General features: G+C 37.6%; 1 protein-coding gene across 4 annotated transcripts in view; it reads right to left on the bottom strand.

Annotated features, from left to right (window-relative positions):
- The window catches only part of KIFAP3 (kinesin associated protein 3), a 153,474-nt gene that overhangs the window by 116,828 nt on the left and 11,857 nt on the right, over window positions 1-24,789 (bottom strand). For all 4 annotated transcript variants that reach the window (NM_001035329.2, XM_059875386.1, XM_010813216.3 and 1 more), the window contains 2 exon segments: window positions 1,256-1,410; window positions 9,980-10,111. In NM_001035329.2, the coding sequence (NP_001030406.1) occupies window positions 1,256-1,410; window positions 9,980-10,111 (287 nt within the window).

Here is a 24,789-nt window from a genome sequence, read left to right on the forward strand (position 1 = left end):
AAGGTATTTTATTTGCTATGGATGGAGAGAAATTACTGCTTAATTTTTTTAAAGTGCAAATAAATTTTCTCTTTCATTTTTTCTACTTAATACAATCAAAACTGAAGTATAAGCTATGTCAAGGGTGCCATATCTAGAACTCAGGAATGATAAAAGAAAGATATACGTAAACTTAATAAGTGAATTGAAGCGAAAGTCACTCAGTCATGTCCGACTCTTCACGACCCCATGGACTGTCCATTAATAAATACTATGAAATAGAATAAGTAACCACTGATTAATCTGAGGTAACTTTCCATTTAAATACCTGTACTTTTGTTTTGAGCTTGGACATTGGAAAATGTCTTCTATAAATAATCAATTACTTAGCTCTAATTTTAATGAATTTATTCTTTTATGAGGCAATTAAAGATAGAAGAATAGTAACAATAGAGATGTTTAGGAATGAAAAGGTAAGTTTTCCTAAGAAAGATTCACCAAACATACGCATATCACAAATATTTTAACACTTAAATACTTTAGTAATCCAAATTATCAATTAGTCGTCAATAAGAAATATAGAAAGTATAAATAAGTTGCTCAGGTGGAGAAAACAGGTTTCCAGGCCTCAATTCTCCTCTTTTATTATTCCAGAATATGAAAGATATTTGCTTTTTTATTCTTTATTTTATCATATGTGCGCACACGCACACACACACACACTCAGTATAAAATAGATCATTTTGTAAGCCTGGAATACTAGTATGTTTGTTTATTCTTTCATTCCCTTAGTCATAGCACTAACAACAACAACAACAAAAACCATCACCATTTAAATATCAAAAGTACAAACTATAGTCAAACAACTCTGGTTTTCTTTTGTTTTTTTCATTTTTTAATTAATTAATTTATTTTAATTGGAAGCTAATTACTTACAACATTGTGGTGGTTTTTGCTATTTTTTTGTTTGGAGGGAATTTCCTGGTAGCTCAGGGGTTAGGACATGGCCCTTTTGTTGCCAGTGAACTGAAGTGAAGTCGCTCAGTCATGTCCGACTCTTTGCGACCCCATGGACTGTAGCCTACCAGGCTCCCCTGTCCGTGAGATTTTCCAGGCAATAGTACTGGAGTGGATTGCCATTTCCTTCTCCAGGGGATCTTCCCAACCCAGGAATCGAACCCGGGTCTCCCGCATTGTAGACAGACGCTTTACCGTCTGAGCCACCAGGGTTTTTGCTACGGTTTTGCGTTAAAAAGTTAGTTGTTCTTCTACTTACCTTTTCCTGACGTTGAATCACGGCGGTTCTGGAGATAGTACAACAGCTGTTCTACTTCATTTAGCTTTGAGGGATGAATGAGTTTACATTCCTCAACCACCTTCCGTGCCAGGGAAGTTATATCTGTGTTGGCATTGAGACTCTTAAGACGGATGCTGCAGGCAAATCAGAATTTTCCAACTCAGTTATTATTAAAGTAAGTAACAATTTAAACAATATTTCTTTTAAATAAATAATTTATAAAATATTTAAATGTACCTGACATAGTCTCTTTTAGTAACATATAATAAAGTATAAGATATAGCTAGACTTAGAAAAAAACGCAAAACAACGATTTTCCTCAAATTGGACAAATGAGATAACAAAAGGAATGGTAAAGTCTACATCTGACTCATCTAGGGAGGATAGCATATCCAGAGACCAGTTATAAAATAGTCTTTCTGATGTCATATATATATATTTATATCATATAAAGTTTTTAGTTATTATTAGATATGAAAATCCATAGTGACAAAAATAAATCATTTTCTTGACCATATTCACAGTCATAGTTTTCAGTTAAGGACAGAACACAATTTGATTATTCTGATGGAAATTATGCAGAAGGAAAAAAAAAGTAGGATGCATTTTAAGACTTATATGAGGAATGCTGAGGAACAAATGAATATAGTTATATTTGTTAGTATATTAAAAAAAAAAACAGGTTCTTCCTCCTTTTTAATTTAGTCCAGGAGATTCACTGCAAGATGAACAAGAAAAGGTTGTTCAAAATCTGGAAACAATTGCCAATTTACATGGATTCATGACAACAAAGAAAGCTACAAGGACAAAAAATGAGGTTCAGGGTGAAGACTCAAACTGGTGGCAAGAGACTCTCGCAAGCATATGCACTCATGCAAGGCTTAGATTCAAAAAGAAAAACGTAAGAAAGTAGCCACAATGCTGAAATACTTCTTAATGAAGATCGCTAGTGAAGATGGCTTAGTGAAAAGGCAGAGGAACCAGAGATCAAATTGCCAACATCGGCTGGATCACTGAAAAAGCGAGAGTTCCAGAGAAACATCTACTTCTGCTTTACTGACTATGCTAAAGCCTTTGACTGTGTGGATCACAATAAAATGTGAAAAATTCTTCAAGAGATGGGAATACCAGACCACCTGACCTGCCTCCTGAGAAATCTGTAAGCAGGTCAAGAAGCAAGTTAGAACTGGACATGGAACAACAGACTGGTTCCAAATCGGGAAAGGAGTATGTCAAAGCTGTATATTGTCACCCTGTTTATTTAACTTATATGCAGAGTACATCATGAGAAATGCTAGCCTGGATGAAGCACTAGCTGGAATCAATATTGCCAGGAGAAATACCAATAATTTCAGATATGCAGATGACACCACAGTTCCATTCAGTTCAGTCGCTCAGTTGTGTCCGACTCTTTGCGATCTCATGGACTGCAGCATGCCAGGCCTCCCTGTCTATTACCAACTCCCAAAGTTTACTCAAACTCATGTCCATTGAGTCAGTGATGCCATCCAACCATCTCATCCTCTGTTATCCCCTTCTCTTCCCTCCTTCAATCTTTCCCAGCTTCAGGGTCTTTTCAAATGAGTCAGTTCTTCGCATCAGGTAGCCAAAGTATTGGAGTTTCAGCTTCAGCAACAGTCCTTCCAATGAATATTCAGGACTGATACCACACTTACGGCACAAAGAGAAGAAGAACTAAAGAGCCTTTTGATGAAAGTGAAAGAGGAGAGTGAAAAAGTTGGTTTACAACTCAACATTCAGAAAACTAAGATCATGGCATCTGGTCCCATCACTTCATGGCAAATAGATGGGGAAACAATGGAAACAGTGAGAGACTTTATTTTGGGGGGCTCCAAAATCACTGCAGATGGTGACTGCAGCCATGAAATTAAAAAATGCTTGGTCCTTGGAAGACAGGTTATTCCCAAACTAGACAGCATATTAAAAAGCAGAGACATTACTTTGCCCACAAAGGTCCATCTAGTCAAAGCTATGGGTTTCCTAGTAGTCATGTATATATGTGACAATTGGACTATAAAGAAAGCTGAGCACTGAAGAATTGATGCTTTTTAACCGTGGTGTTGGAGAAGACTCTTCAGAGTCCCTTGGACAGAAAGGAGATCAAACCAGTCCATCCTAAAGGAAATCAGTCCTGAATATTCATTGGAAAGACTGATGCTAAAGCTGAAACTCCAATACTTTGGCCACCTGATGTGAAGAACTGACTCATTGGAAAGACCCTGATGCTGGGAGAGATTGAAGGCAGGAGGAGAAGGGGATGACAGAGGATGAGATGGTTGGATGACATCCTTGACACAATGGACATGAGTTTGAGTAAACTCCAGGAGTTGGTGATGGACAGGGAAGCCTAGTGTGCTGCAGTCCACAGGGTCACATAGAGGCGGACATGACTGAGCGAATGAACTGAAGACAGCTAAGTCTGGGAGAAACTGAAGGTATTAGAGGCAACAGGGACGGAGACCTTAGAAAAAGAGGCGACAGGGACAGAGACCTTAGAAAAATGTCCTGCACTCAGCATCTTTGAAGTCATTATTCAGATACAGATGTTCTCTCCTGAAACAAGTCTAGTAAAGTGATTTGTATATTATTCCCAGTTATACAGTCATCCCCAAATCTGGTCCTTTTGGGATTCTATAAGCTACTGTACAGCTTTTAATACATTCCTTTTACGCTTGACTTTGCTGGAGAGGTTTCTATTGTCTGCAACAAGAATCCTAGCAGTACTCTGTCTGTTTATTTTAGTTTTTTCTCTAATTTATTTGGTTTTTTAACTTCCTACCTTTTAAGTCTTTTAAACTGCAGAATTCTTTTGTATAATTTTAGCTGCACATCAGAAAGTAGAAATATAAAGGAGAATTCATCCTGAGAAAAACTCTCAAAGGACCTCTCCATGTTTAATTTTAACAAGGAACTGGGAAATCTTGAGTTTCCATAAATCTGATTGAGAACAGGCACAACAGAAATTCTATAAATGTAATTTTGGAAATTTTCTTGCTAGTCTTTTTTAGAAGAGTTTTAGATTTACAGAAAAATAGTGCAGAAAGTAGAGTTACCATATATGTCCCCACCACCCTCCCTCAATACAGTTTCTTCTATTATCACCATCTTGTGATAACTTTGTCATAACTGATGAATCATTTTGATATACTACTAACTAAAGTATACAGTTACATTAGGGTTCGGTGTGTAGTGTATAGTTCTGTGGGCTTGAACAAATGCCTAATTTCATGTATCCATCATTAAAGTATCACACAAAATAGTTTCAACTACCCTAAAAATGCTCTGTGCTCCACATATTCTCCCCTTCCCACGCCATAACCCCTAACAACCTCTAATCTACTTCAGTTTTGCCTTTTCTAGATGGTCATAGAGTTGGAATCATACAGTATATAACCTTTCCAGTCTGGCCTCTTTCATTTAGTAATATGCGTTTAGGTTCCTCTATGTCTTTTCATAGCTTGATGGTTGATTTCTTTTAGTGCTGAATAATACTTGACTATATGGATGCAAAACAGTTTGCTTACTCTTTTGCCTACTGAAGGATGTTTTGGTTGCTTCCAATTGTTGATAGTTATAAAGCTGCTATTAAGATTCATGTGCAGGTTTCAGTGTGGACATAAATTTTCAACTCATTTTGGGTTAATATCTAAGAGCAAAACTGTTGGATCATATGGCAAGTGTATGTTTAGCTTTGAAAGAAACTGCCAAAATGCCTTCCAAAGTAGCTGTTACATTTTATATTTTCATTAGCAGTGAGTGAGTTTCTGTTGTTCTACATCCTCACCAGCATCTAGTGCTGCCAGTGTTTTAGACTTCGAACATTTAATAGGTCTGTAAGTAGTATTTTGATTTAATAAAGCAGACCTTTTAAAATCATTTTTAGATTTATTTTCTACTATATATGTATATATATATAAACAATCTAATCCATCATCATCTTTCCAAGTAATAGAAAGACTCTATTCTTTTAGTGTGTACATTTTTGTCCTAAATCCTTCCCTTACTAAAAGAGACTAGGATTTAATGTCAAATATATATGACTAGCTGTGTGTTTACTGATTATTTCTTTAATCAAAAAAAAATCTTCATAGGCATCCCATGCCTAAGAAGAAGACAAAAAACTTACCAAAACCGTGCATGTTATTTTCAGATCATAACCATAGGTTTCTCAGAAATATTCAGAAAACTGGGATTCTGTTCAAGGTAGGCTTATACATTCCTTTATCCAACAAGGGAGAATGAAATACATCTTTTGGAGCTGAGTCATAGCACTGACTGCCACTGCATTAAATGAAATTTAATGATTTAATTTCACATCTATCTCAATCTATATGAGTTTCTCCCTCAAAACCATCACCCTAGCCACTGTCATTGATAAATCCTCTTGAACTATTAACAAACCATATTCTCCATTTGGTCTCACAATAATAGTCCTCTCCAAATCTTGAGTGACCAAGGATGACTATCATAAAGTTGGGTTACAGAGGTTTTTTTCCCTTCAGTTCACTTCACTCAGTCGTGTCCGACTCTTTGTGACCCCATGAATTGCAGCACGCCAAGCCTCCCTGTCCATCACCAACTCCCGGAGTTAACCCATACTCACATCCATCAAGTCAGTGATGCCATCCAGCCATCTCATCCTCTGTTGTCCCCTTCTCCTCCTTGCCCCCAATCCCTCCCAGCATCAGAGTCTTTTCCAATGAGTCAACTCTTCACATGAGGTTGCCAAAGTACTGGAGTTTCAGCTTTAGCATCATTCCTTCCAAAGAAATCCCAGGGCTGATCTCCTTCAGAATGGATTGGTTGGATCTCCTTGCAGTCCAAGGGACTCTCAAGAGTCTTCTCCAACACCACAGTTCAAAACCATCAATTCTTTGGCACTCAGCCTTCTTCAGTCCAACTCTCACATCCATACATGACCGCAGGAAAAACCATAGCCTTGACTAGACGAACCTTTGTTGGCAAAGTAATGTCTCTGCTTTTGAATATGTTATCTAGGTTGGTCATAACTTTCCTTCCAAGGAGTAAGCGTCTTTTAATTTCATGGCTGCAGTCACCATCTGCAGTGATTCTGGAGCCCCAAAAAATAAAATCTGACACTGTTTCCACTCTTTCCCCATCTATTTCCCATGAAGTGATGGGACCAGATGCCACGATCTTCGTTTTCTGAATGTTGGGCTTTAAGCCAACTTTTTCACTCTCCTCTTTCACTTTCATCAAGAGGCTTTTGAGTTCCTCTTCACTTTCTGCCATAAGGGTGGTGTCATCTGCATATCTGAGGTTATTGATATTTCTCCTGGCAATCTTGATTCCAGCTTGTGTTTCTTCCAGTCCAGCGTTTCTCATGATGTACTCTGCATATAAGTTAAATAAGCAGGCTGACAATATACAGCCTTGACGAAATCCTTTTCCTATTTGGAACCAGTCTGTTGTTCCATGTCCAGTTCGAACTGTTGCTTCCTGACCTGCATACAGGTTTCTCAAGAGGCAGGTCAGGTGCTCTGGTATTCCCATCTCTTTCAGAATTTTCCACAGTTGATTGTGATCCACACAGTCAAAGGCTTTGGCATAGTCAATAAAGCAGAAATAGATGTTTTTCTGTTTCTCTCTTGCTTTTTCCATAATCCAGCAGATGTTGGCAATTTGATTTCTGGTTCCTCTGCCTTTTCTAAAACCAGCTTGACCATCAGGAAGTTCACGGTTCACATATTGCTGAAGCCTGGCTTGGAGAATTTTGAACATTACTTTACTAGCGTGTGAGATGAGTGCAAGTGTGCGGTAGTTTGAGCATTCTTTGGCATTGCCTTTCTTTGGGATTGGAATGAAAACTGACCTTTTCCAGTCCTGTGGCCACTGCTGAGTTTTCCAAATTTGCTGGCATATTGAGTGCAGCACTTTCACAGCATCATCTTTCAGGATTTGAAATAGCTCAACTGGAATTTCATCACCTCCACTAGCTTTGTTTGTAGTGATGCTTTCTAAGGCCCACTTGACTTCACATTCCAGGATTTCTGGCTCTCGGTCAGTGATCACACCATCGTGATTATATGGGTCATGAAGATGTTTTTTGTACAGTTCTTCTGTGTATTCTTGCCATCTCTTCTTAATATCTTCGGCTTCTGTTAGGTCCATACCATTTCTGTTCTTTATCGAGCCCATCTTTGCATGAAATGTTCCCTTGGTATCTCTAATTTTCTTGACAAGATCTCTAATCTTTCCCATTCTGTTGTTTTCCTCTATTTCTTTGCATTGATCACTGAAGAAGGCTTTCTTATCTCTTCTTGCTATTCTTTGGAACTCTGCATTCAGATGCTTATATCTTTCCTTTTCTCCTTTGCTTTTCGCTTCTCTTCGTTTCACAGCTATTTGTAAGGCCTCCCCAGACAGCCATTTTGCTTTTTTGCATTTCTTTTCCATGGGGATGGTCTTGAACCCTGTCTCCTGTACAATGTCACGAACCTCATTCCATAGTTCATCAGGCACTCTATCTATCAGATCTAGGCCCTTAAATCTATTTCTCACTTCCACTGTATAATCATAGGGATTTGATTTAGGTTATACCTGAATGGTCTAGTGGTTTTCCCTACTTTCTTCAATTTAAGTCTGAATTTGGCAATAAGGAATTCATGATCTGAGCCACAGTCAGCTCCTGGTCTTGTTTTTGCTGACTATATAGAGCTTCTCCATCTTTGGCTGCAAAGAATATAATCAATCTGATTTCGGTGTTGACCATCTGGTGATGTCCACGTGTAGAGTCTTCTCTTGTGTTATTGGAAGAGGGTGTTTAAATCCACTTATTCTAGTCAGTCTATAGTAACTCTTTCCAGCTGGCTAACTCTCTAGTGAATATATCCCTTGTCTTGAGCACCTAGAGATTTTCAAACAATAACTACAATTCTCACTTATTCTCATTTCAAATAACAACAACCAATTCTCACTGGTTGAATAAGGCTGCTGCTGCTGCTGCTGCTGCTAAGTCGCTTCAGTCGTGTCTGGCTCTGTGCGACCCCATAGATGGCAGCCCACCAGGCTCCCCCGTCTCTGCGATTCTCCAGGCAAGAACACTGGGGTGGGTTGCCATTTCCTTCTCCAATGTATGAAATGGAAAAGTGAAGGTGAAGTCACTCAGTTGTGTCCAACTCTTAGCGACCCCATGGACTGCAGCCCACCAGGCTCCTCTGTCCATGCGATTTTCCAGGCAAGAGTACTGGAGTGGGGTGCCATTGCCTTCTCCTACTACTACACTACTAAGAAACTAAAATCTAAATTTCACTTATGAAATGTGGATGCATGAGGTTCTAAAGGCAAAGACCCCTAATCTGCTAGCTTTTCTTTGGAAATCAAATGAATAAAAATATCAAGAGATTTCATATTTTTTCAATATGCATAAAATTTAGGCATCAATCACAAACACACAAATGGAAGACAGTATGAGAGAATACAAAAAACTGAGCATGTGAGTTAAAATCTACAGCATTAAGTTTGTGTGTATACATGTGTGTATCTCTTCAATCTAGTAGATTATCTCAGGACTCGTATATTTTTAAAGAACTATCTATGAAATTTAGTGTCCTTCTAACCCAAATAAGAAGACAGACTAGAGATCTTAAGACAGTAGGTAGCTTCTCTTTTCAGGTTGCTGTGTAATAAAGTTTCTTAATTGAAGCACAATTAAAGTTTGGGGCCAAACAATTTTTTCTTAGTAGGTGGCTATTTTGTGCATAGTAGGATGCTTAGCAGCACCTCAGCCTCTATCCATTAGATAACAATAGCACCTTCCAGTATGACAACCAAAATGTTCCCTGAGGAAAAAAAATTCTAACCAGTTGAGAACCACTGCTATGCATTTAAGCTGCGGTGCTTCTCAATGAGCTAAATAACATCACAGGCACTCCTAGTATCCTGACTATACTTAACTACATTATATTGTACACTATGTACTTAATCACTGAATATACCAAAACATACTAACTTTTTAATTAATTTTCAAGTCAAATATTTTTCTGCAGAGAAGAAAGTTGGGAAACAATATTAGGTGATCTCAGACCCTTTCTTCTTCCACAAAAGTATGGCAAGAGTGCAAGATCATTGCCAGCACAACTGAAGACAAATGAAAAAGGCCAGTTCCCAAGGGATTCCTGAAAGTACTACAAAAGCAGAAAGTGTGTAGAACACTAGAAGATCTAAGGTCAATTCACTGAGTCAGAAAATGCTTGTCCTACTATTAACATCTTTCAGAAGGCTGGATTTTTAAGGGATGAATTCAAGGTACATGTCCCATTTGTGAATTCTAGAAGTCGTATACCTTTCTGTAATTTCAGGGAAGAAAGAACAACATGGTATCAGCTAAAATACAAACTTGCTAAATTAGGCTAAAATGTCTAACATAAACATATCTCATAATTGATTTCACAAGTCATATTCTACTATATGCATTTACAAAATGGGATTAATAAGAACAGGCATTTTTCATTAGGTTCCAATTAAGTTCATAAACATGATTTTCTCCGGAATATACTCTGTATTTATAGCTTAATATAGTATCTGCTTCACTAAGATAATGTAGGTTGAGAGGAATGCCATAGTCATTCATTATCTACACAAATTTAAATAACATCAGATTTCTACAAACTTTGTATAAGGTTTACTACTTTCAAATATGCACAAATGAAGAAAACTTACATTTTTTGGCATTCCTTTCGTTCTCCCAACATGGGATCCCCCGTTTCTCCAAGAATGGTAGCTTCCACTTCATACTGAACAATAAGTGCTTTTTCTGATGGATGTACATCAATATTTCCTCCTTTAACTTTCCTATAAAAGAAAAAGAGGATAGCTACATTAAAAGCTCACAAAACATCCAAGGTGTTTATCTAGTTCCTTGTTCCAAAAGCATGTGTGTTAGATTAACCCATGCATTTAAATCAGATTTACTCTTGAATTGGGCCAAGAAATAACTCTTTTTCTCCAATTTTATAAACTCTTATGTTACACATATAATTCTTGGTCTTGCAGAAAGTACCTTTATGAAGAGCTCTGAAAAAATACATTTATCCAAAGAATCATGCATAATAGCCAGTGAATAAAAAAAAAATTAAAATGGTTGTGGAGAGAATAACGTCAATTGAAAGTCAGAAATTTAAAACCAAAGGCAGCTGCCCCAAAATTTATATTAAAAAAAAAAATCAACCTGCTCAATAGTTAACCCATTAACTGTTTAACAATTACAAAATAATAGTTATCAATTAACATAATTATATAAATTGAATTAGTACCTAAATCACACACAAATTGTGTAACAAAAGAGAATTTACAAGTTATATTCTATAGTCATGTGTCCAAAATTATAGAGACATTAGCAAGCTATAATCTCTGTGCTGTACATTACATCCTTGTCACTTATTGTAAGTTGTTTGTATCTACTAATTCCCTTCACCTATTTTGGCTCTCCTCTTACACTTCTCCCCTCTGGTGACCACTAGTTTATCTGTATCTCAGTGTCTGTTTTTATGCTGTTATACTTGTTCATTTGTTTTATTTTATATTCTACATATAAGTGAAAACATAGAGTATTTGGTCTTTCTCTGCCTGACTTATTTCACTAATCATATTTCAGTAATTATAATATCTTCCAGGTCCATCTGTGTTGTCACAATGATGAATTAATCACTACTTGCTATTGGTCACTTTAACAGCAGATAAAACAAGTTTTATTAAAAGAGATTGAAGAGACTGCAATGGAAGCAAGTAAAATTTTTCACCAGAGCTGGTTATCTGCATAATGGGATCTTTTAACCTAATGGGAAGGAAGAGAAATATGACAACTTCTTAAATTCCAAAAATCAGAAACTCAAAGCTTTTTCTTCAGTAGGAATAACTGGCTTATTTAAATGTAATTTTAAAATAATTTTTCACTTCAGTTCAGCAACCCCAGTACTGAATTTACATAGGAGGGGGTAACTGAATCCAATTGAAGAGAATCATAAGGATAAAATATAACTGCAGATCCTAGGAGCAACCTCATACTAACACTTTCAAAGTGGGTCTTCCACATATTAACAACTGACAGAACTTCAGAATTCTTTATTACAACAAGGCTACAGATGTAAGCCTTACCCTCTTAAGAGGAACTTAAGAGCCTCTTGATGAAGGTGAAAGAAGAGAGTTAAAAAGCTGGCTTAAAACTCAACTTTCAAAAAACTAAGATCATGGCATTCAGTCCCATCACTTCATGGCAAATAGATGTGGAAACAATGGACACAGTGACAGATTTTATTTTCTTGGGCTCCAAAATCAATGCAGATGGTGACTGCAGCCATGAAATTAAAAGACACCTGCTCCTTGGAAGAAAAGCTATGACAAACCTAGACAGCGTATTAAAAAGCAGAGACATCACTTTGGTGCTGTAATCTATATTAGAACAACAATTAACAGTCAAGTGTAGAGACGGAAATCAAATATACAGAAGCTAAAGTCTAGGTATGTCAGCAACTAAACTAACTGACAGAAAGATATCCAGATATAAAAAATAAAAGCAGAAACTAGGGATGCCAGTAAAAAACAGAGAATTAGAAAAATATGGATGTGTTATATATATACATACATGTTAAAGAGAATGGTACCGCTTCTAAAAGGTAAGATAAATGCATGTAAATTCAAGCTAGCAGTCAAAAGCTAGAGGAACCACAGGAATTCAAGACAGTAAGCAAGTACAGCTAAAAAACAAACGTTAATATAGCACTAAAGAAACTATCTTCACTATAAAGAGAAACAGTTATTCCGTTCCTGATGAGATGGAGAGCAACCCCAGTACCGAACTTAAACAGGAGGGGGTAACTGTATTCAATTGAACAGAAGGATAAAACATAATTGCAGATCCTAAGAGCAACCTCATACTATACTTTCAAAGTGGGTCTTCTACATATTAACAACTTATAGAAAAGCATAATGGTTATCCTTTGGTTTGATATTTTGCCTTTCCCAAGGAAATTTAAATAGTTCAAAGAACTTCACTATTCCTTTTCAGTTTGGGGGCTTTCTTTTGTACATGTATTTTAAAGAAACTAATTTTATTTATTTACTTACCACTAGTACAATTTGTTTACTGTAGAGAAAAACAGAACACAGAAATTAGCAAAAAGAAAAAATAAACCAAAAAACCCAGGAGAAACCAATTGTTACAATTTTAGCACATATACATCCAGACATTTTCCTATTTATACATAAATAATATATAACCAGAGAATGTTAGCTCTAGAATTTCCTTAAAGAAAAGGCTTAAGGTAGCAATTTGGTAGGGCTGAAACTACATTTTAATAGCAACTGACATAAGAGTGATCAGATCAGATCAGATCAGTCGCTCAGTCATGTCCAACTCTTTGCAACCCCATGAATCGCAGCACGCCAGGCCTCCCTGTCCATCACCAGCTCCCGGAGTTCACTCAGACTCACGTCCATCGAGTCAGTGATGCCATCCAGCCATCTCATCCTCTGTCGTCCGCTTCTACTCCTAACCCCAATCCCTCCCAGCATCAGAGTCTTTTCCAATGAGTCAACTCTTCACATGAGGTGGCCAAAGTATTGGAGTTTCAGCTTTAGCATCATTCCTTCCAAAGAAATCCCAGGGCTGATCTCCTTCAGAATGGACTGGCTGGATCTCCTTGCAGTCCAAGGGACTCTCAAGAGTCTTCTCCAACACCACAGTTCAAAAGCATCAATTCTTCGGCGCTCAGCCTTCTTCACAGTCCAACTCTCACATCCATACATGACCGCAGGAAAAACCATAGCCTTGACTAGACGGACTTTTGTTGGCAAAGTAATGTCTCTGCTTTTGAATATGTTATCTAGGTTGGTCATAACTTTCCTTCCAAGGAGTAAGCGTCTTTTAATTTCATGGCTGCAGTCACCATCTGCAGTGATTCTGGAGCCCAGAAAAATAAAGTCTGACACTGTTTCCACTGTTTCCCCATTTATTTCCCATGAAGTGAAGGGACCGGATGCCATGATCTTCGTTTTCTGAATGTTGAGCTTTAAGCCAACTTTTTCACTCTCCTCTTTCACTTTCATCAAGAGGCTTTTGAGTTCCTCTTCACTTTCTGCCACAAGGGTGGTGTCATCTGCATATCTGAGGTTATTGATATTTCTCTCGGCAATCTTGATTCCAGCTTGTGTTTCTTCCAGTCCAGCGTTTCTCATGATGTACTCTGCATATAAGTTAAATAAACAGGGTGACAATATACAGCCTTGACGAAATCCTTTTCCTATTTGGAACCAGTCTGTTGTTCCATGTCCAGTTCGAACTGTTGCTTCCTGACCTGCATACAGGTTTCTCAAGAGGCAGGTCAGGTGCTCTGGTATTCCCATCTCTTTCAGAATTTTCCACAGTTGATTGTGATCCACACAGTCAAAGGCTTTGGCATAGTCAATAAAGCAGAAATAGATGTTTTTCTGTTTCTCTCTTGCTTTTTCCATGATCCAGCGGATGTTGGCAATTTGATCTCTGGTTCCTCTGCCTTTTCTAAAACCAGCTTGAACATCAGGAAGTTTACGGTTCACATATTGCTGAAGCCTGGCTTGGAGAATTTTGAGCATTACTTTACTAGCGTGTGAGATGAGTGCAAGTGTGCGGTAGTTTGAGCATTCTTTGGCATTGCCTTTCTTTGGGATTGGAATGAAAACTGACCTTTTCCAGTCCTGTGGCCACTGCTGAGTTTTCCAAATTTGCTGGCATATTGAGTGCAGCACTTTCACAGCATCATCTTTCAGGATTTGGAACAGCTCAACTGGAATTCCATCACCTCCACTAGCTTTGTTCGTAGTGATGCTTTCTAAGGCCCACCTGACTTCACATTCCAGGATGTCTGGCTCTAGGTCAGTGATCACACCATCGTGATTATATGGGTCGTGAAGATGTTTTTTGTACAGTTCTTCTGTGTATTCTTGCCATCTCTTCTTAATATCTTCTGCTTCTGTTAGGTCCATACCATTTCTGTCCTTTATCGAGCCCATATTTGCATGAAATGTTCCTTTGGTATCTTTGATTTTCTTGAAGAGATCCCTAGTCTTTCCCATTCTGTTGTTTTCCTCTATTTCTTTGCATTGATCACTGAGGAAGGCTTTCTTATCTCTTCTTGCTATTCTTTGGAACTCTGCATTCAGATGCTTTTATCTTTCCTTTTCTCCTTTGCTTTTCGCTTCTCTTCTTTTCAGTTGTTTGTAAGGCCTCCCCAGACAGCCATTTTACTTTTTTGCATTTCTTTTCTATGGGAATGTCTTGATCCCTGTCTCCTGTATAATGTCACGAACCTCATTCCATAGTTCATCAGGCACCCTATCTATCAGATCTAGGCCCTTAAATCTATTTCTCACTTCCACTGTATATTCATAAGTGATTTGATTTAGGTCATACCTGAATGGTCTAGTGGTTTTCCCTACTTTTTTCAATTTAAGTCTGAATTTGGCAATAAGGAGTTCATGGTCTGAGCCACAGTCAGCTCCTGGTCTTGTTTTTGCTGACTGTATAGAGCTTCTCCATCTTTGGCTGCAAAGAATATAATCAATCCATTTCGGTGTTGACCATCTGGTGATGTCCATGTGTAGAGTCTCTCTTGTGTTGTTGGAAGAGGGTGTTTGTTATGACCAGTGCATTTTCTTGGCAAAACTCTTATTAGTCTTTGCCCTGCTTCATTCCGTATTCCAAGGCCAAATTTGCCTGTTACTCCAGGTGTTTCTTGACTTCCTACTTTTGCATTCCAGTCCCCTATAATGAAAAGGACATCTTTTTTGGGTGTTAGTTCTGAAAGGTCTTGTAGGTCTTCATAGAACCATTCAACTTCAGCTTCTTCAGCATTACTGGTTGGGGCATAGACTTGGATTACTGTGATATTGAATGGTTTGCCTTGGAAACGAACAGAGATCATTCTGTCATTTTTGAGATTGCATCCAAGTACTGCATTTCGGACTTTTTTGTTGACCATGATGGCCACTCCATTTCTTCTGAGGGATTCCTGCCCGCAGTAGTAGATATAATGGTCATCCGAGTTAAATTCACCCATTCCAGTCCATTTCAGTTCGCTGATTCCTAGAATGTCGACATTCACTCTTGCCACCTCTTGTTTGACCACTTCCAATTTGCCTTGATTCATGGACCTGACATTCCAGGTTCCTATGCAATACTGCTCTTTACGGCATCGGACCTTGCTTCTATCACCAGTCACATCCACAGCTGGGTATTGTTTTTGCTTTGGCTCCATCCCTTCATTCTTTCTGGAGTTATTTCTCCACTGATCTCCAGTAGCATATTGGGCACCTACTGACCTGGGGAGTTTCTCTTTCAGTATCCTATCATTTTGTCTTTTAATACTGTTGAGAGTTTCAAATAAGATGAATCCAAAGGAAGCCATAACAAGGTATATTAAAAAATGTCAAAAGTTAAAGACAAGGAGAGAATCTTAAATTCAATAAAACAACTTGTGGCATACAAGGGAATCCCCATAAGATTATCAGCAGATATTCAACAGAAATTCTGTAGTTCAGAAGTAGCAGAATATAATCAAAATGGTGAAAGGAAAAAACTGCCAGCCAGTTTTTACTCTATAAAAAAGCCAGTTTATCTTTCACTCACTCACACACACACACACACACACACCTAGAAACATAATACTGAACATAAAACTTCAGCAACATAATACTGAACAACCAATGTGTCAAAGAAATCAATACCTTTAGACAAATAAAAGTGGAAATAAAACATAAAACAAAACTTGATGCTGCAAAAGCAGTTCTAGCAGTTCATAGAGATAAATGCCTATATCAAAAAAACCAAAACAAAACAAAACAAAACAGCTTTTCTGGTGGTCTAGCGGTTAAGAATGCACTTGCCAATGCAGAGGACATGGGTTCCATCCCTGATCTGGGAAGATCCCACATGCTATAGAGCGACTAAGCCTGTGCGTCACAACTGCTAAGCCAACACTCTACAGCCTGTGATTCACAACTACTGAGCCCACGTGCTGCAACTACTGAAGCCTGTGCACCTAGAGCCCTGGCACTGCAACCAGAGAGGCCACGGCAATCAGAAGCTTACACCGCAATGGAGAGTACAGCAGTCCCACTCACCGCAGCTAGAGAAGACCTGCACATAGCAATGAAGACCCAGCACATCCAAAAATAAATAAATCTTTAAAAAAAAAAGTCTCAAATAATCTAACTTTACACCTTAAGTTACTGGAAAAAAAATAACAAACAAAACCCAGAGTTAGTAAAAGAAAGGAAATAATAAAGATCAAAAGGGAAATAAATGAAATAGACACTATAAGGACAATAGAAAAGATCAATGAAACTCAGAGCTGGTTCTTTGGAAAGGTAAACACAATTGACAAACCTTTAGCTAGGCTAACCAGGAAAAAGACAGAGTTGTACAAATACCTTGGAGATCTTAAGGGTTCATTGTCAGAGCACTGCAATAAAGGAAGTATCATTATAAAGCATTAAGTATCATTAAAAACAAGTCATGTACATTTGTTTCCCAGTGCACATAAATGCGATGTTTACACTATGCTGTGATATAAGTGTGCAATAACACTTTGCTTAAAAATCAATGTACTCATCTTAATTTTAAAATATTTATTTCTAAAAAATGCTAACCATCCGTATCTTCAGCATGATATAATCTTTTGCAATAGTAATATCAATGATAACCGATCACAGATCACCATAACATATATAACAAGGATGGAAAAATTTGAAATACTGGGAGAAGTACCAAATGGGGCATAGAGACATGAAGTGAACAAATGATATTGGAACAATGGTACTGACAGACTTGGTTGGCTCAGGGTTGCCACAACATTAATTTATAAAAATGCAATATCTGCAAAGTGTAATAGAGCAAAGCGCAATCAAATGAGGTGGGTCCATAAATAAAACCAGAAATAAAAAGGTTATAATTAATACCATAGAAATATAAAAGATCTCAATAACTACTATTAACAATTATATTCCAACATATTAGACAACATAGAAGAAATAGATAAATTCCTAGAAACATACACTACTCCCCTCAAGACTGAATCATGAAGAAATAGAAAGTCAGAATAGACTGATTACTAATAAGATTAAATCAGTTGCAAAAAACCTCCCAACAAACAAAAGACCAGGATCAGATGGCTTCATGGGTGAATTTTACCCATGTTTAAAGTATCGACACCAATCTTTTTCAAAATCTTCTCAAAAACTAAAGAGGAAAGAACATTCCCAAACTCATTTCATGAGGCCAGTATTACCATGATACCAAAACCAGACAAAGACGCTACAAAGCAGAAAAATAACCTGATGAACACAGATGCAAAAACCCTCAAGAAAATACCAGGAAACCAAATTCAACAATACATTAAAACAATTATCAAATGGAATTTATTCCAGGGATGTAAGGATGGCTCAACAAAACACAAATCAATCAATGTAATACACCCAAACAAAATTAAGAATAAAAGTCATAAACATCTCAATAAATATGGAAAAAGCATTTGAAAAAATTCAATACACATTTATGATAAAAACTGTCAATAAAGTGGTTATACAGGGACAAATCTCAACACAATATAGGCCGTATATGACAAGCCCATGGCTAACATTATATTGAGTGAAAAATTGAAAGCTTTTCCTGAAAGATCAAGAACAAGTCAAGGATGCCAATTCTTGCTACTTCTATTCAAATAGTATTGGAAGTGCTAGCCAAAATGATTGAACAAGAAGAAGAAGTGAAAAGTATCCAAATCAGAAAGGAAAAATAATGCCATCACTATATGCACATGACATGATACTACATAGAAAACCCTAGACTCCACAAAAAAAACTGTTAAGAACTAGTAAAATTAAGTAAAGTTGCAAGATATAAAATCAACATATATAAATTAGTTCCCTTTCTTTACACTAATATGAACTACCAGAAAGGGAAATGAAGAAAACACTCTCATTTACAAATGCATCAAAAAGAATAAAATACCTAAGAAATAAATTTAACCAAGGAGATTAAAGACCTGTATATTGAAAACTATAAGACAATAATGAAAAAAATTGAAAAAGACACAAATAAAGGGAAATATATTCCATGCTTATGAATTAGAAGAATTAAAATTGTTAAAATGTCCATATTACCCAAAACAATCTAAAAATTAAAATGCAATCCTTATCAAAATCTCAATGCAGAAACTATAAAACTCTCAGAGGAAAACATAGGCAAAACACTCTTTGACATAAGTCACAGCATTATCCTCTTTGACCCACCTCCTAAAGTAATGGAAATTAAAACAAAAAGAAACAAGTGGGACTTAATTAAAATTAAAAGCTTTTGCACAGCAAAGGAAAATATAAAAAAAATGAAAAGACAAGCCTCAGAAAGAGAGAAAACAACTGCAAATGAAACTGACAAAGGATTAATCTCCAAAATATACAAGCAGTTTATGCAGCTCAATATCAGAAAAACAACCCACCCAATCAAAAAGTTGGAGGAAGACCTAAACAGACATTTCTCCAAAGATGACATACAGATGGCCAACAAACACACACAAAGAGGCTCAACATGGCTCATTATTCAGTTCAGTTCAGTTCAGTCGCTCAGTCGTGTCCAACTCTTTGCGACCCCATGAATCGAAGCATGCTAGGCTTCCCTGTCCATCACCAACTCCCGGAGTGCACTCACACTCACGTTCATCGAGTCAGTGATGCCATCCAGCCATCTCATCCTCTGTTGTCCCCTTCTCCTCCTGCCCCCAATCCCTCCCAGCATCAGAGTCTTTTCCAGTGAGTCAACTCTTCGCATGAGGTGGCCAAAGTACTGGAGTTTCAGCTTTAGCATCATTCCTTTCAAAGAAATCCCAGGGCTGATCTCCTTGCAGTCCAAGGGACTCTCAAGAGTCTTCTCCAACACCACATTATTAGAAAAATGCAAATCAAAACTACAATGAGGTATTACCTCAAACCTGTCAGAATGGCCATCATCAAAAAATCTACCAACAATAAATGTTGGGACAGTATGCAGAGAAAAGGGAACCCTTTTGCACTGCTGGTGGGAATGATTCAGTCACTATGGAGAACGGTATGGAGATTCCTTAGAAACCTAGGAATAAAACTACTGTATGACCCAGCAATCCCACTACTGGGCATATAAACCTGTAACTAAAAAGTCACACGTACCCCAGTATTCATAGCAGCACTATTTACAATAGCTAGGATATGGAAGCAACCTAGATGTCCACTGGCAGACAAATGAATGGATAAGGAAGTTGTGGTACGTATGTACAAAGAAATATTACTCAGCCATAAAAAAGAACACATCTGAGTCAGTTCTAGTGAGGTAGATGAACCTAGAGCCTGTTACACAGGTGAAGTAAGTCTGAAAGAGAAAAACAAATTTCATATATTAATGCCTATATATGGAATCTAGAAAAATGCTACCGATGAACCAATCAACAGGGCAGAAATAGAGACTCAGACATAGAGAACAGACTTTGGACACAGTGAGGGAAGGAGAGAGTGGGATGAATTGAGAGAGTAGCACTGACATATATACACTACCATGTGTAAAACAGAGCCAGTGGGCAGCTGCTGTATGGGCACAGGGAGCTCAATCCAGTGCTCTACGACAACTGAGAGGAGTGGAATGGGGTGAAGGGAGGATGGGGGGAGAGTTCAGGAGGGAGGGGGCACACGTGTACTTGTGGCTGATTCATGTTGTTGTATAGCAGAAGCCAACACAATACTGTAAACCAACTACCCTCCAACTGAAAATAAATTAAAAAATCAAAAAAACTCAATAGCAATTTTCACAGAAATAGAACAAAAAATCCTAAATGTGTATAGAACCACAAAAGATCCTGAATAGCCAAAGCAATGTGAGGAAGAACAAAGTTAGCAGCATCATGTGTCCTAAATTTAATCTATATTACAAAGCTACAGTAATCAAAGCATATGGTACCGGCATAAAAACAGACTCACAGATCAATGGAACAGAATAGAGAGCCCATAAAGAAACCCGCACACATATGGCCAATCAATTTACAACATAGGAGCCAACCATATACACCTGGGAAAAGACTGTCTCTTCAATAAATACTGTTGAGAAAACCATATTCAGTTCAGTTCAGTTCAGTCGCTCAGTCATGTCCGACTCTTTGCGACCCCATGAACTGCAGCATGCCAGACCTCCTTGTCCATCACCAACTCCCGGAGTTCACTCAAATTCACGTCCATCGAGTCGGTGATGCCATCCAGCCATCTCATCCTCTGTCGTCCCCTTCTCCTCCTGCCCCCAATCCCTCCCAGCATCAGAGTCTTTTCCAATGAGCCAACTCTTCGCATCAAGTGGCCAAAGTATTGGAGTTTCAGCTTCAGCATCAGTCCTTCCAATGGACACCCAGGACTGATCTCCTTTGGGATGGACTGGTTGGAGCCTGGCGGTCTACAATTCACGGGGTCACAAAGAGTTAGACAGTCCTGAGCGTGCAAGCATGCACACGCATGCACACACACAATACACATCTCTGTACACTCCCACACATATACACACTCAGCAATAAAAAGGAAATTTTATCATTTGCGACAATATGAACAGATCTTGAGAGCAATATACTATGAGAAATAATTCAGAGATAGACAAATACCATATTTTCAAACTAATATGTGAAACATAAAAGTAAAACAAAACTTGTTAGTGACCTCATAAATACAGATAAGTTGGTGGTTGCCAAAGGTCGGGGTGGGGAGTGGGTGAAGGTGGTTGAAAGGTATGAACTTACAGTTATAAAAGAGATAAGACCTGGGGTTGCAATGTATAGCATGGTTTCTATGGTTAATAATACTATACTGTAACATGAAAACTGCTAAGAGAATAAATCTTAAAAGTTCTTATCACAAGAAAAAAAATTGTTATTGTGTAGTGATGGATGTTAACTAGACTTAGTGTGGTAATCATTTGACAATATATATAAATATCAGATCATTATGTTGTACATAATGAAACTAATATAATGGTATATGTCAATTATATATCAATTTTTAAAAAAGACTTCAATGTAATGACCTAATTTTATATTTTGAGGAACTAGAAAAAGAGCAAATGAAACACCAAGCTATTAGAAGGAAGAAAATAATAAAGACAGAGATAAAATAGAGAATAGAAAAACAACAGAGGAAATTTAAAAAATCAAAAGTTGGTTCTTGGAAAAGATCAAAAAAATTGACAAACCTTTAGTTTAACTAAGACTCAAATTACTAGAACTGGAAATTAAAGTGGGCATTACTACTATTAACTCTGACCTCACAGAGATTAAGAACTGTAAGCCAACAAAGACGATAACCTAGATGAAATGGTGAAACTACTAGAAACTCACAAACTACCAAAATTGATTCAAAAGAAATAGTAATTCTGAATTCCCCCCTAATAAGTAAAGAGATTGAATCAGTGATGAAAAATTTGCCAACGAAGAGAAGCCTGCTGTTGCTGCTGCTAAGTCGCTTCAGTCGTGTCCGACTCTGAGACTCCATACACAGCAGCCCACCAGGCTCCCCCGTCCCTGGGATTCTCCAGGCAAGAACATTGGAGTGGGTTGCCATTTCCTTCTCCAATGTGTGCAAGTGAAAAGTGAAAGTGAAGTCGCCCAGTCGTGTCCGACTCTTAGCGACCCCATGGACTGCAGCCTACCAGGCTCCTCCGCCCATGGGATTTTCCAGGCAAGAGTACTGGAGTGGGGTGCCACTGCCTTCTCCGAAGAGAAGTCTAGGGCCAGATAATTTCAACAGTGAATTCTACCAAATTAACACCAATCCTTCTCAAACTCCTCTAAAATTACGGAAAACAAAGGGAACACTTCCCAATTTATCCTGAGGCCAGTCTATCTTGATACCAGAAAAAGACAAAGACGCCATCAAAACACAACATATTTTTAATATAATTTATGAATATCCTTTATGAATATGTATGCAGAAATTCTTACCCTTTTGCAGCTTATAGACCAATGAGAAAGACAAACAATAACAACAAAGTAGTTACTGCTGCTGCTAAGTCGCTTCAGTCGTGTCCGACTCTGTGTGACCCCACAGACAGCAGCCCACCAGGCTCCCCCGTCCCTGGGATTCTCCAGGCAAGAGTACTGGAGTGGGTTGCCGTTGCCTTCTCCGAACAAAGGACAATTTATTGGGTATTATGGAAAGCTAGCAGGTGTATATGACCTGCATGGTGGATTGTGTGGTGGGGAAGGGCAGCTCAGGTAGACTGTGAGGTGGGAAAGGACAGTGTCACGTAAGTGACACTTAAGCTGCAACAGGAAACATGAAGAGTTAGCTGGGTAATGAATCAGGCAAGGGCCCTTGGAATCTAACACCGAAACATACAGGGATCTAAAAGAAGTAATTTCTGAAAATGTTGGGGGCAAGAGGGGAACAGAGAGAGATGAAACTGAAAAGGCAGGTGCTATAAGAGCAATGGAAAGCCATTAGAGAGTTTTAAGAGTCAAAAAACATTGTTTAATCCCCACTAGATTTTAACTATTTATACTATTTGTGTGTATATCTGACTGAGGATATGAACTGTGTCTATTTCATCATTTCCTCAGTGACCAGAACAATGCTAGGCATGCAGTAAGTATTTAGTAAGTATGTATTAAGCATTATTAAATAAAAATACTAACTGGCAGTAGAAATATGAAGCCCAATTTTTGATTCTCTAATGTATCACATCGGAGAAGGCAATGGCACCCCACTCCAGTACTCTTGCCTGGAAAATCCCATGGATGGAGGAGCCTGGTAGGCTACAGTCCATGGGGTCACAAAGAGTCAGACACGACTGAGCGACTTCACTTTCACTTTTCACTTTCATGCATTGGAGAAGGAAACGGCAACCCACTCCAATGTTCTTGCCTGGAGAATCCCAGGGACGGCGGAGCCTGGTGGGCTGCCATCTATGGGGTCACACAGAGTCGGACACAACTGACGTGACTTAGCAATGACTTAGCAATGTATTACATAAATGTAAATATAAAGAGACTAGAGATTTCTCAGTGATAGCTACTATTGTAGCTATCTGAAATAGCTATTGTAACCACTGAAATTATAATAATCACTCTAATTAAAACTAGAGTGAATCAATTAGATTGAAAACATACTGCCCTCTTGTTAAAAACAAAATAAAAGTAAAATTATTACAAAAGGAATACAGGTAATTACTATCAAAGAATCAATCATTAAAATGGAATGTTCTGTAAAATATTATAAGCCATCCAGTCTATATGATTATTTGTTGGATGCACATTTCTAAACTGAAAGCAGGCAATGCAAACTCTTTATTTATGTTGTCCAAATTAGACAAAATGGAGAAGTGTATATTTCAGTCTTTCCAGATTCTGACCTTATTTTACTGCAAACATTACATCAGAGTGGCTCATTTGATTTTATTTGTTGGACTCCCCATCATATAAAAGTAAGCAATGGGTTGACAATTACAAGTCATAGGATGCCTAAGGGACCACAGGGTACAAGAATTCTAAGAAAACTATCTTCTGGCACAACTACAATTGCGTGAAAATAAGCTAATGATGTAATAGTGACTCTGCTCTGGAAGAACCTGGAATTTAAAAGGTGAAGGAGAATTTCTTGTTTTCTTCTTTCACAAAATTTTCAATCAAGATATTTTAAATGAATGATGTAAGCAAAATTCAGTGAGGAAATAAATGCTGACTGTATACCTGCTATGATTACATTTTTTAAAAAATGCTTACTGGTAAGCCCTGGTTATGTAACAATTTCAGATATATTTCCATACAATATGATAGACAGGCAATATACACCTTAGGCCTGCAAAGAAGGTGAATGCAATTGGTTGGTTGGTTGGTTGATTTTATAATAGTTTCAATCACTTTGAGGAGTCTGTTAAAGGTTAGATCTTTCTATGATTAGGGCCCTCCAAGCCAGGATAAATATATTTAGTAAAAGTATATTATGAATTGAAATGATGTCACTATCTTACATGTATGTTTTATCTTTTAAAAATATTTTTATATGTGGTTCTCATATCTCTCATTAAGTAATATTTGCCCCACTGTTACATAAGGAAACTGAGTCCAAAAAAATACATGTGACTGACTAAGGGTATTTACACAATCAGTGATAAAGCCTTAGCTAAAAATGAAGAGTTCTTATTAAAGTATTTTTTTTCTCTTGCATCACTACTAACTCTTGGTCCAATGAAAGCTATCTTTTTTTTAGTTTGAGGGATGATCTTATCTTCGACCTGAGTCAAATAGTCGGAGATTACATTTTTCTTTAAGGAGTAATTGATACTACAAACATTTTTAAACTAAAGAAATGCCAATTTCATGTCATGCTCCGAACAAATCTCTTGATAATTAACAAAAATTACAGTATACATGGCAGTGAAATGAACGAAATGGATGAGGAAAGCAGAAACAGACTGGACATCAGCATCTCAATCCAGCCTT

This window comes from Bos taurus, chromosome 16 (genome assembly GCF_002263795.3).
Source record: "Bos taurus isolate L1 Dominette 01449 registration number 42190680 breed Hereford chromosome 16, ARS-UCD2.0, whole genome shotgun sequence".
NCBI lineage: Eukaryota > Metazoa > Chordata > Mammalia > Artiodactyla > Bovidae > Bos > Bos taurus.